The following is a 13,444-nucleotide window of genomic DNA, read 5'->3' on the forward strand; positions in this document are numbered from 1 at the left end:
GGCGCGGGATAGATGACGCGCATGGAAAGCGCTTCGCCGAGTTATGCGCTTGCGTGGATGCAACGCCGGCTACGTACAGGGGACATGTAGCCGTACATTGGCTGAGTGGAGGAGGGACGGACACTACTCACACCATACAGGTGTGTTGGTAAGGTGAGCTGCTGCCATTGGCCTGTGACTGATTGGGAGGGAGTGGTCTCGGGTATATATGAGTGGACACACATAGAGGGGGTAGATGGTCTCGAGAAAGCCCTCATAGAGGGGCGAAACGATCGTCGACCTGCCTCCGCACCTTGTGTACTACCTCCTGTCTGATAAGTATTGCTGTCTTTTTTGCCTTTTATCCTTGGAAAAAGTTTTTATTGGAAGAATTGCATTAAAAGTTGAACTTTTATTGAAGTAAACCATGGCGAGTAGCTCCTAGATATTTCTTTTCCTCTCTTCGTTACTATAGATATAAGCTGTTTTTCATCTGGATGTTGCACCGCTGGTATAATTGTGACAAAGCTTTGAGGCAATGGTGTGCACTCGCTCTTTTTATCTGCCTGTTTATCATACATCTTTTTGGTTGAAAGGAGGTGACAGGGAGCATGAGACACAGTTCCAACTGTCCTATGTCCTGATCACCCCTCCCAGCTGCACTCGCTAGGCAAGGAGAACAACAACATCAGAAATCCCATCATGCTTTGCACAGCATCAGGGGAAAAATACCCGGGCAGTTTTCTTTGATGGGGTGGAGCTTAGCTTCTGTGCAGCTAAAAATGAGGCCTGGCCGCTTGGGTAAGAAAAACAAAGTTCTGATGCTGTGAAACTGTTAAAGAAACACCAAGCCTTTTCAATGCTGTTGAATAGATTTTTAGTCTGAAGATTCACGTTAAGTTGGACAAGGGAAAATTGCACAAGGTGGAGGCTTTGCTGCTCCCCTTTTGCAAATTGCCATACCAATGTTATGAACTATGTGGATTGCTATTCCGTTCTTCCTTGACTCCAAGAATTCAGTACACCAGGAGGTATTTTGCATATTAATAGCATTATTTAGACACAGGGGCGTAACAATAGACCCTGCAAGGGATGCCTCCGCAGGTGGGCCCAGAAGCCACAGGGGGCCCGTGGGGGGAAAAGTTTGAGAGACTGACAGCTAAGGGCATGGAGAAAAAAAAGTATTCTGCTCTCACACCATTGTTATATTGACTGCATGTGTCCACCACACAGATAAGGAATCACACACACTTTGGAATTTGTACAGTGTCCCTGCTCCCTAGGGTTCATAAAAAAATCTGTCTCTCACTGCTGCAAAGTTCTGATGACTAGATGTACAACCTTAGAAACAAAGGAGTCACATTTTGAAAAAAAAGTTGTAGACTTTCTGTAACGATTGCGGAATCGTCACCGTGGTCAGCGCACCAGACGTGCGCTGACGCGGCGGATTTCCTCCACAAGCGTATATTTGAGGACACCCAGGCTAGGTGCTATGCACCCGCAGAGGGCAATTCCCTCCGGCAGATGGCGCTGTGGAGTGCAGGCAAACACAGTCGCTGCACAGCCACAGATGCCAGACGGGAATTGTACAGATCCAGGACAAGGTACGATCAGGCAGGGCTGGATAGCCCACAAGAAACAGAGCAAAGGGACAGAACAAATGTGTGTCCACCAAACTAGTCGCCACCCAGCGACGGTGAACACACAACGGCGGAAACGAAGTGGGAATGCAATCGCAAGAATGGCGATTGCCGACAGAGACACAAGACTGAGCAAAACAGGGCACGAGGGTAGCAAAGGCACAGTAAATAATACAATGAGGAGATACGGAAAATAACAAACGCTAGCTAACCGCGAACACCGCACTCATTCGCAACAGTGCATGCGGTTATGCGCGGTCTCCACGTGATAAGCACAATAGAGACAAGCACGCCTAACTAACCATTAACAGACAAACATGAAACAGAGGACGCGAGCGCTTGCTTAACGGTTACCTCACCGAGCCTCCAGCAAGCGTAGCAGACAAGACAGACACACGAAAACAGGGACAAGCGAGAGATAGGATCCACAGCACTAGCGAAAAGTGGCTAGCGCGATCCCAGGAGACAGAACAGAAGGATCCACAGCGCTAGCGAAAAGTGGCTAGCGCGATCCCAGGAGACAGAACAGAAGGATCCACAGCGCTAGCGAAAAGTGGCTAGTGCGATCCAAAGAGACAGATCAGAAGAGATAGCTGGTAGCAACCGCTGCACCAGCTATACTCCAAGAACAGAGATCAGAACCATTTCCTGTCGACCGCCGTTGGGACAGGACAATGGCAACAGAACAAACAAACAGATAATACAACCTGACTGGGCTAGAAGGGGAGCCTAAAGCAACCCCCAGGAATTAACTATACTAGATAGCAATGGCTGACACTCCAGCAGTGTCCATCAGGAACAGACCATGGAAGGGAAATGACCAGCAAAGCCTTCTGGGAAACATAAAGCTCTTATAGTGCCAGTCATCAAAGAAGGCAGGTAGGGGATTTGCATAACGAATGTATGCAAATTCCCCAGCAAAAGAACAGACCAGAAACTTGCAATGGAAAGACAGGTCTCTGTTCCAGAGACCTGCAGCCCACAGACTAAAGGAATGGACAAACAGCTGTCTTCCTGTGCAGCCAGCTGAGCGGATCATCACACTTTCCCTTTTCAGCAAAAGGATTCCTAGATTCTTATCACACGGGCTAATGACTTTATGGCCTCTGAATACTTTTACAACACAATGAAGTGGAGATTGATGTCTGACTGTTGCGGCTTCATTGAGAGCTTTTTGTCTCATACTGAGTCCAAGTTCTCGTAATAACAGTATCAATCAGTGACATTCTGAATGTTTTGCCAAAGTTACAGTAAATACTATATCTTATGTTCAGCATGTCATTGTTGTTCCTCCATATAGCATGTGCTCTCATGTAGTAAAATAATACAGCTGTGTGTGTACGTATGTACCGGGAGCAGAGCTGCAACGAGGGACTTGTCAGCTGCAAGGGGCTGGAGTAAGCCCCGGGTAAGTAGATCTGGGGGTAGCATAGATTGCCTGATGTTTCCTTTAAGTCTAAGTATTTTTATCTGCATGGGGAAAACACATTGGTCTTCAGTCTTCCTGTGCAGAAAGCGAGGGGGGTGGGGGGCCCCATCCAAAGTTTCGCGGGGGGGCCCCATCCAAAGTTTCACAGGGGGGCCCAGTGATGTCTAGTTACGCCCCTATTTAGACAGCTAACCGCTTGGTTTAATTGCCTGAAAAATGCTACTAACCACACAATAGCTTCTTGAAAAATGCATGCACAACCACTATGTATGCCATTTTGTTAGGCTTCCAAAGGCTCATACACACGCTCAACAAAAGTTTTTTAAATGCACAATTATCAAAAAACGTTTGTTGTTGAAAAAAAAAAAAGTTGTTTGCTGTTGTTCAAACAACTGATAAGAAGCAGCTCAAGTCAATCCAACTGTTGGGTTGAAAAGACTTTTGTTGAGTGTGTGTATGAGCCATTAAAAACTGTTCATATCAACAAACTAGGCTTTACTTTAACCACAGGACAGTTCTCTGCCACTGTATATGAGATCATCTGTTTTTGTGACCACCTGACAGCTTCAAATCTTTTGTACTTTGAATGGCTTGTAATATTAAATTACTATTGGCATGAATTGCAACCACAATGTTGGAAGTGCTTAAAGTGGACCCAAATTTAAAATACAAGATTTCAGAAATAACATCTATTTTCTAAATTATAATAATAAATAGCAGCCTTTTTTCAGCTGCATGATGACAAATATAAAATATTTTACATTTATTGGAGTAACCCCTCCCTTCCTTTCATATTTCCGGGACAGAATCCGGCAAACTGGTGGAGTAGATGGTATCCAGCAAAGGAGGAATTGCTAATGGCTGCCACCTGTATAACCCTAGTAATGAAAAGAGAAGGGTGAAAAGCATGCACTGAAATGCTCATAGGCTTGAAGGAGTGTTTATCTATCTTTGTATGTGTCAGAGTGGTGCAACTAAATATTTGAAATTAAAACATTTTTATAGTTTGGGTCCGCTTTAATCAATCCTCAGCTGAGAGGCCCCAAAACTGACTATCTATTTATCTATCTGTCTGAGAACACATGGAATTTTTTAGTTGTGCCCCTGTGGGAGCACACATTTTTTTGTATGGGATAAACTGGTCTTTTGTTTTTATCCATTTTTTTTAGAGAAGGGAGAAGGGACATTTTCTCATTTTCTTTTCCACCCCACCCCTGTGGCAATGTAAACCATCCCTCATGGTAAGAACCATATGGACTCATCTTGCACAGAAGTGAAGCCTTTCACACATCAGCTCTACCTTACAGGCCTGTACCAGCCTAGATGAAGGATAAAAGGTTGAAAGGGCTTCCTGCATCACAGTTCTTTCAATAATCTTTGCTATGTGTTGATAAACCTGGGTAGAGGCTGCAAATGTGCTGCCCAGTAGGAATTTTCAGTTGTTCTCCAACCCAGCAAATATGAAAATAAAAAAGGCCATTACGAAATTCAAATTTGTATTTTTCCATTCTGTTTTTAGACTGCAAGCTTAGATGTGATTCACACTGGGCAGTATTTGTTCTGAGCTCTTATTCTCTGTAAATGTAGATCCAGGCTGAATAAGCACCTTCCACCTTCCTTTCACACTGTTGTTAAGGTGACTGATGAGGTTGCTTTGATGACCAAAGTACATGTTACAGCTTCAGCAGTTACAGTTTTCTTCAAGGTGCACGACATACAAAAGAAGCATCCAGTACAAGAATGCCACACATGTTACCTAAATATATGATGTGGGCTATGCTCATGCCACAGAATCTCCTATAAATAATAGAATTTTTATTAAATTAGTTCCAAGTGCATATTACACGCTAGTCCAAGTGAATATATATTGCAATACAGTTTGGCTGAAATGTATCTGCCTTTAGCCTAATTAAAATGTAATGGTTAGCATAGATACAGCTGGGTAGTGACATTAACTATGTTTATAGCACTTCCATGAATGTATGTATGCTTAAATACACACAGGTCAGTCTTATCTTGAATATAGCGATGCTGCAGAATGGTTTCAGCATACAGGTATATAACAGGTTAATAAGAAAAGTGCTGCTGTCATGGTACCACAAGAGGGGACGTGGTTAAATATGTTAATGTTGCCCCATGCGATTGGTCACATCCTCACTTTTACCTATTAATAAGGGAACATAAAACCTTTGTGAAGACTGACCTCTCCTCTTATTGGGATACTTCAATTATGGCACCAACAAGCTGTTGCTGTCTGGACAGGTGGGTCATTTTATTCAGTCATACCTTATTACAATGTTCATACTCCAATAATGTGGTATTTCTGTCTTTAGTAACCAAATCTTTCCTATGGACTGTCTATTCTTTTATAAGTAGAACAGCTGTTTTAGTGAGCTATCCTATAAACATTTCTAGGTATCAGAGTTCAGTGAAATAACTGGAAAGCAGCCATGACTTTTTTTTTTTTTTTTAATCTGCACGTGTCTTAAATAAATGACGTGATGTGTTGACCTTTCAGTGAGTTTAATTATATAATGCAGGAAATATATTTTACCCAGTTGGTTTGTATCCTGGTCCCAGAATAGGTAATCTCTGTTTTATTATTTGAATAGAAAAGCCATTGAGACAGTAAGCTGCAAGAGCTACCAACTTATTGAAAAATTGGAAAAACAATCCACTTAGTTCATTTCTGTGACCTTTGGTGAAGTCTCCCACTGAAGCAGCCTGGATATTTTTTTTACAATTTGGTGAGGCAATTTCTGGTGGTGAGTCATAATAAGAAATATGATATGCAGATGGGCTTGAGATGTCTGTCCGCTCATATGCAGAAAGAAATGGTATAAAAAAAAAAAGTGATAGTGGCATAACTACAATGACACTAAGAGCTGATTATTTCTATTTTTAATATTCATCTTCTCTGTACAACATAATTATTTCCAGTAATAATCATTATAAGGACTCTTGCACACTGCTAATTGCAAATCCAATTAAAATTTGCGATTCCAATTTCCCCTGGATGCTATCAATACAAGAAGAAAATGCAGAAAAAACGCAGCATTGCAATTCAGAATCGCAACTCGGAATCGCGTGTAAAATCGTGAATCAGAATAGCATGTAGTGTGCAAGAAGCCTGAGACATTAATAATAATTTCTATCAAATTTTTAAATAAACTTATGTTTGACTTAACACCTCACTCACCCTGCATGCCAGCATTGACTTTGACTGAACAACTCCCCCTAAACATCAGCAATGACATTGACTTAAAGAGGAACTTTAACTAAGGATTGAACTTCGTCCCAATCAGCTGATCCCCACTTTCCCATGAGAAATCTTCACCTTTTCTCAAATAGATCATCAGGGATGGTCAGTATTGCTGATATTGTGGTGAAACCCCTCCCACAGTGTGATGTTAGACATAGTCCTGACAGTTTGCTGTATGTGAACCTTGTTGCATTGTGGGAAATAACAGCTTTTTTCCAACTGCCAAGCAACCAATATCTCCCTCTGTGAATAGAACTCTCAGTAAACGAACATTCCGTACAGATCACCTGACAGGTCTAAGATTTTTACAATGGGCAGACACCGATTGAATAATTTATACACGAATATTGTAAAAAATAAGCAATTTTATTCATTATGTTATTTTCCCTACAGCTCCTCTTTAATAGCCCTCCCTAAACATCAGCACTTACACTGACTGAAGAGCCCAACCTAAACATCAGCACTGGCGTTGACTGAACAGTTCTCCCTAAACATCAGCATTGGCATTGACTGAACAGCCCAACCTAAACATCAGCACTGGCATTGACTGAACAGTTCTCCCTAAACATCAGCATTGGCATTGACTGAACAGCCCAACCTAAACATCAGCACTGGCATTGACTGAACAGCCCAACCTAAATATCAGCACTTACACTGACTGAACAGCCCAACCTAAACATCAGCACTGGCATTGACTGAACAGCCCAACCTAAACATCAGCACTTACACTGACTGAACAGCCCAACCTAAACATCAGCACTGGCATTGACTGAACAGTTCTCCCTAAACATCAGCATTGGCATTGACTGAACAGCCCAACCTAAACATCAGCACTGACATTGACTGAACAGCCCAACCTAAACATCAGCACTTACACTGACTGAACAGCCCAACCTAAACATCAGCACTGGCATTGACTGAACAGTTCTCCCTAAACATCAGCATTGGCATTGACTGAACAGCCCAATCTAAACATCTGCACTGGCATTGACTGAACAGTTCTCCCTAAACATCAGCATTGGCATTGACTGAACAGCCCAACCTAAACATCAGCACTGACATTGACTGAACAGCCCAATCTAAACATCAGCACTGACATTGACTGAACAGCCCAATCTAAACATCTGCACTGGCATTGACTGAACAGCTCTCCCTAAACATCAGCATTAGCATTGACTGACCAGCCTTATCTCTGCTGCTGTTCTTCAGTATAGATGGTCAATGAGATGCTATTAATTATGCCTCGGATGAAAATGTTGCAGTCTGCTAAACGGCATCACAGTTCAGAAAGTGTAGTTGTTTCTGTCTGACTAATCAATGCTGCTGGCTACATTATCTGTGCGCATTTAAGTTATCTTCTCTGACTATTCATATACACTACCGGTCAAGAAGTTTTGGAACACCCCATTTTTTGGCTGTTTTTAATTGAAACCCAAGCAGTTCATGTCCAAAAAGTAAGTGGTGAATTACCAGAGGTTGAAAAAAAAAAAGGTAAGGTTACTATACAGTACAAAATGGTCTTTTGCAGGGAAATTGGATAACAACTTACAGCTGTTCTGCAGAAATGGAGGTTGATCAAGCCTAGAAAGTTATTGCTACCAGTTTATACAGGGGTCCCAACTTTAACTAATTACTTACAACCTTCACTGTCTTCATAAAAGTAGTTTTGAAGCACACTGTGATACTATATTTTTTTTTACATTATTTGAACAGTATTGTACTGAAAAATTAGTGTGTTGCTTGGGTCCTTTCACACTAGGAGCTGTTCCCTCCATTTTGAACGCACCTAGGATGCAGTAAGAAAGGTAACATGAAAGTCTAATGCCTTTATGCTACTGTTCACTTTAGACAAAGTGTTCCAGAGCATTACACTGTAACGCCTCTGGAAGCTTTTAATCGTAGGACGCAAGCATTTTTCCGTCGGGTGAATTAGAACTAGCGCCACTGATACGCGTCAAAAGGCAACTTCCTGTCGTCATACTGTGCGTCATAAATCAGGTTCTTGCACACGTTAGCTAATGTGAAAGGGCCCTTATAGAAATGGCAAGAAAAAGGCAATAAGCAATAGAAGAAAGGCACACCATCATAGCACTTAGAAGTATACTGTAGGTATTTCTTCCTAAAAGTTGGAAAATATAATCAAGGTGTCAGTGAGTACAGTCTCCCAACACTAGCAAAATGCATTCAGAAACTGGGGGAACCTCTGACAGGAAGAGGTTTGGCAGACCCGAAGCCACAACAGGATCAGAAGCCAAGTATCTGAGAGTCAACAGATTGCATGAAAGGTGGCTCCTGGGACCACAGCTTCAAGCACAGATTAAAGGACCACTATCACAAAAAAAAGTGGGCAGTTAACCATTTTAGCCACTTGGACGTGATTGTCACGTCCAATTGGCTGCTGTTGCGCTGTTGCGTGCGCCCACACGTGATTGCACGCTCCCATGTTGCCACCCGTTAGCCCAGAGATCAATGCATGGGAACATAGTTCCCATTCATTGATCTAAGTCCCCGGTAGACAGACCTAAAGCTTCTTATGAAAGGCTGCAGTCTTTCTGAGCAAAAAAAACAACAACAAAAAAAACAACACATCCTCCTTATTCTTCCTGTTCAGTAATAGGCCATTCAGTTGTGTTAAAACCATCACAATTCTGTTACTGTAACAATATCCATTACAAAAGACACATAATTCCACACATACATAAAACACAATCAGTGTACACAACATAGGCTATCATTCATAAAAGTGTGTTCGGTAAAAAAAATTAGGGCAGGAAAATAACGCATTCGGTATTTTAGACTTCTGTGTGCTCATTTATAAAAATGTTTACAGTTGCGATAGCACTGCAGTGATTCCCCAAACTAGCCTGGCGGTAGGCTGGCGTAACACGAGAAGCTGCCTGAGTTGATACATTTTCTCCGTACAGAGACAGCCTTACAATAAAAGAGGCAGCCCCAGCTTCCCTTTAGATGTGCATTTTTTTTTTAATTGCCTCTGTTTGCCCTGAATCTGCGCTGAATCTGTCTATTAGTCTTTCTAAACAATCTATTTAATTGCCACAGCTTAGAAGAACTTCAAGAAATGTTACACATGCAGGCTTTGTGATGTGAACTATATCTGAAAACAGGTACCTAAGAGGTTAAAAAACACAGCCTGGATATTCTGGAAAGCCTTTTTTGTTCTGCTCTCACTGCTGCTGCTGCCTGGGAGGTCTGTTGCTGTTATCTGATGTTATCCACATGCTTATCGCCTCTTCCAAGGGAGCGGTATTCTCCGTCCTGATACTGCCTGCTCTAATCTTTATGAGTTGAAATTTAGTGACATGTGTTGAGATAATCACCGCTAAAGGCGGTAATTTATCACTCTGCTCGAGAATGTCAGCATTTCATGCGGTAACAGCTTTTATGAATGGACATTTTGCTAAGTGCTCGGTAAAGTCAGCTGTTTTCAGCATTACCGCATGCGGGAATGCTTTATGAATGATAGCTGTAGTAGGTTATACACCATTGTTCAAATCCTATATAAAAGAAGGTGTGTGGAGGTCGGCACAATGTGCGCGAAATGGGTGTCAGGCTACCTGTGCCCGCACCTGCTGTTTGAGACCCACCTCTGGACTCTCAATATGCAAACTGTGCCACTTGATTATGCCTTTTCAATTGATCTCCACGTAATGTTTGCATTTCTACACAGCACAAATAAATATTCAACTGAATCTGCAGCAGTCAGGTGTCTTTCCTCTCATCATAGTTGATTGTTCAAATCCTATACGCAAAACAAGGAACGAAATAAAGGTCAGTCAGGCTAAGGATGAGCATTATTAGAATTATACATACATCTCAAAATATCCCCCTAAACATCATATTTGTGATCAATCTCTTTTACTGTACATAATAAACAGTATCATGATTTTATAAAGTGTCTACCCACCCCTAATTACAATTAAAGGAAAGTTTCTTCTTTAAGCCTGTTAGGTGTATCTGACCTGGTAATATTTTGTGTATCCTTTATGGAATTTTGAGAAACAACATCATTCGAAGAAAAAAATAATTCTGTACAGTATATAACCAGTTCAATAACAATTAGTTTGCTATTGATGCTTCAAATAAAAAAAAAATGTAGTCTACGATCTTCCTATTCACTAGGCTTGGAGAGGCGAAAGGTTTTTTTTCTGGGGCACCAAAATGGCCAGAAAAGTAGTTTGGACGTCAGGCTCTTGTAGTCTGTAAATGAGCTATGAGTAAGAACCCGTTGGTTCGAAACATGTCAGCTACATGATGTGTGAGCTTGTTTGGATACGTCCATAATAAAGGAACTTGATTTGTAGGATACTGTGCGGACACCCTTCAGTCTGTAAATGAGAGCTAGATTGTCATTGAGGGACAGCAAAAGACATGCCGCAGTCCTGTGACAGCCACTCTTTCCTTTATAATAAAGGTATTTACCTGCATTTTTAATAATTTATACATAACTACAAATCATGAGGCCCCCAGCAAAAAAAATGGCGCTTCCCTGGATTCACACCCCATTCCTCATTTCCCCTTGGTGATCCCCACAGCCTGGAAGGCCCATTGCCAGGGATCGGATAACAAGTGGGTCACCATCTCCCACATATAACAAGTGCGGCCACAACAAAATCTGTTCTAGAGGATGGATCCTGTATCAAAGGGAAGGTAGTTGGCCTCTCTGCAGTTTTGGGCCCAGTGCCATTGCAAAGGCTACTCCCTTATGCAGCTTATGTTAAGTATGAATTTACATTGAACATACTTTTGGTGAGCCTGGTGTGCAGAAATAACAGTGGTCTACTGTAAATATGGCCAAACATTGTTTAATTGTTCTTAAAATATATTATTGATAAAGTTAATAGCTCATTTTTGCATATATTAATTTTTATGTCTTTTATTTGTTTTAGCATGTCCAACTCTCTTCTGTACTGTACATGCCGATGTCACTGAATATTTCTTGGCCACAAGATATATGCAGACAATGGTTGGAAAACAAACCCCACAACATCATCCTCCTATATTCACAAATATATTAACACCAGATCGAATACCTGAATTTTGTATACCTCCAAGACGGCAAGTTCAGAAAGAGCTGAAAGTGATTCCTCAGTGGGAATCCATTCCTGACCTCAATGGTTTAGTATTTGAAACAATAAAGCCTTGTTCCTTTGATGCACATACCATACAGGTGGACAGTGTTGCAGAATCCACTGATACTAATGCTGATCCTCAATCACAGGCAGCTCTGTCTCTACCCCACCTTTTAAAAGCACACACCTGTTATGGTTTCTGCACACTATTGGAAAGCCCCAACACAAGAAGAAAAGAATCAATATTTCACAATGACCTTGCCAATCCACTTATTCTGCTACCTCGATCTAACACTGTCTCTTGCCGAAAATCAACTTCTCAGAGTAACATCTCAACAAAGCTGAGTACACTACATCGTTCTGGTACTATAGATAGCGACACAATATCCTCCACTGAGTCAACACCACTGAGCTCTCCTCTTCTTCAAAGATCTCTTCCTATGACACTGTTAAAAGCATTTAACCAGGACAAAATTTTCTCCAAGGGCTTAAAGGTTGGATTTAAATCTTCTCAAAGACACAATTCAGTCTCCACTGATGAAGACAGCTCAACAGACAGCAGTCCTTCTGTCACCAGAAGAACATCCCAAGACTGGGCTCAGACACCCCATGCACTTTCCCATACTGGCCTGTTTTTATCTCCTAGGCAGTTTCCTATGGATAATACTTTAAAGTTGGACACAGGCGGAATATTGCGTCTGTCCACTGAATACCGATCCGAATGCTTGAGGCTCCATATTCGACTTGTCAGTGCAGAGGGACTTTACAGGCAGTCTGTAGACCCAAAACATATTAGTTGTTGCATTTCTTTGTCAGTAGTACCAGGAAAAAGCCAAAAGCAAAGAAGTACCCTGATCAGAGGAAGCCGTAACCCAATTTTCAATGAAGATTTCTATTTTGAGGGCCTGAATGCCCACGATCTTCTCCAGAAAACTCTGAAAATTAAAGCACTAAATAAAGGATCTGGTGTAAGAAGAGAAACCATTCTTGGGAAGTGCAAACTTCATCTTCTTAGTGTTTTAGTGTTGTAACACATGCTCATTATTTTTTTGGTTTGCACCAAATGAACATCAAATAAAAATATGTTCCATACACTGCTACTGTGTGCATGTTTTCTCTGTACATTTTCAATACAAGTTTTAAGTGGGACTCTAATACAGTTATTTGAATTTTTGCGTTAAGTGGAACAGGATTAAAATCACTGTTAAGTTTATTGCTACTTATAATACTGTTGTGAAGATATATTGGTGTCTTTGTTAAGTAGATTGCCCTCCTGTCCCACTGACAAATAGGCCTTGTTGTAATATAGTGATACTAGTATCAACAAGTACTGTATATACTTGCATATTAAGCCGACCTGTGTATAAGCCGGGGTACCCACTTTTCCCTCAGAAACCAGGAAAAAGTGATTGACTTGCGTATAAACCCTCTCCACAATATAGCCACCTCCACAGTAGCCAGATGTTCCCCCAGTACAAGGCAGCCTTCCTCCCCATAGCCAGATGTGCCCCAAGATCATACAGCTGTGTCTCAAGAAGCCACTAGATGGCATCATAGATATGAGACACAGCTATTGCCACACACAGTGGCACTGCTTGCACGCTGTGCTCCACAAGCCAGGGGACACAGGTAGTCTTGAGCAGCGCACTCTGCACACCATGTTACAGGGGATAGGGGGCATGGACACAGCAGGGCACAAGCTAGTAAGAGCAAGATCACTAGTGCACAATCCTTACGCTTCTCTGCCATTAACAAAACCTGCTCCACCATCTGTTTTGCTCCACTGACTCGCATAAAAGCCGAGGGGGTAATTTTTCAGCACGTTATTTATGCTGAAAAATTAGGCTTATACGCAAGTATATACAGTACTCAACTTTTTATAGAAATGTGTCCCCAATCCAGCCGTACAAGGATGGAATGGTATCAGATGGACTAGATCTTTTCGTCCAGTCTGTTCTGTTTTTCCAAAGACTGACAACAGGAGTTTCAGCTTATAATAAAGGGCTGAATATAGTAAACTCCTCCAAAGTTGGAGATGATTGGT

General features: G+C 41.7%; 1 protein-coding gene across 2 annotated transcripts; it reads left to right on the forward strand.

Annotated features, from left to right (window-relative positions):
* Positions 1-5,202: 5,202 nt before the first annotated feature.
* LOC137561311 (C2 calcium-dependent domain-containing protein 4C-like) lies at positions 5,203-12,497 on the forward strand. 2 transcript variants are annotated; one of them, XM_068272586.1, is made up of 2 exons: positions 5,203-5,310; positions 11,218-12,497. In XM_068272586.1, exon 2 carries the CDS (start codon positions 11,283-11,285, stop codon positions 12,429-12,431), a length of 1,149 nt encoding a protein of 382 aa, XP_068128687.1. In that variant the 5' UTR covers positions 5,203-5,310; positions 11,218-11,282; the 3' UTR covers positions 12,432-12,497. The 2 variants fall into 2 exon arrangements, with proteins under 2 accessions (XP_068128687.1, XP_068128689.1); XM_068272588.1 differs by lacking the exon at positions 5,203-5,310 and adding an exon at positions 5,727-5,795.
* Positions 12,498-13,444: the final 947 nt, after the last annotated feature.

This window comes from Hyperolius riggenbachi, chromosome 3, assembly GCF_040937935.1.
Source record: "Hyperolius riggenbachi isolate aHypRig1 chromosome 3, aHypRig1.pri, whole genome shotgun sequence".
Taxonomy (NCBI): domain Eukaryota; kingdom Metazoa; phylum Chordata; class Amphibia; order Anura; family Hyperoliidae; genus Hyperolius; species Hyperolius riggenbachi.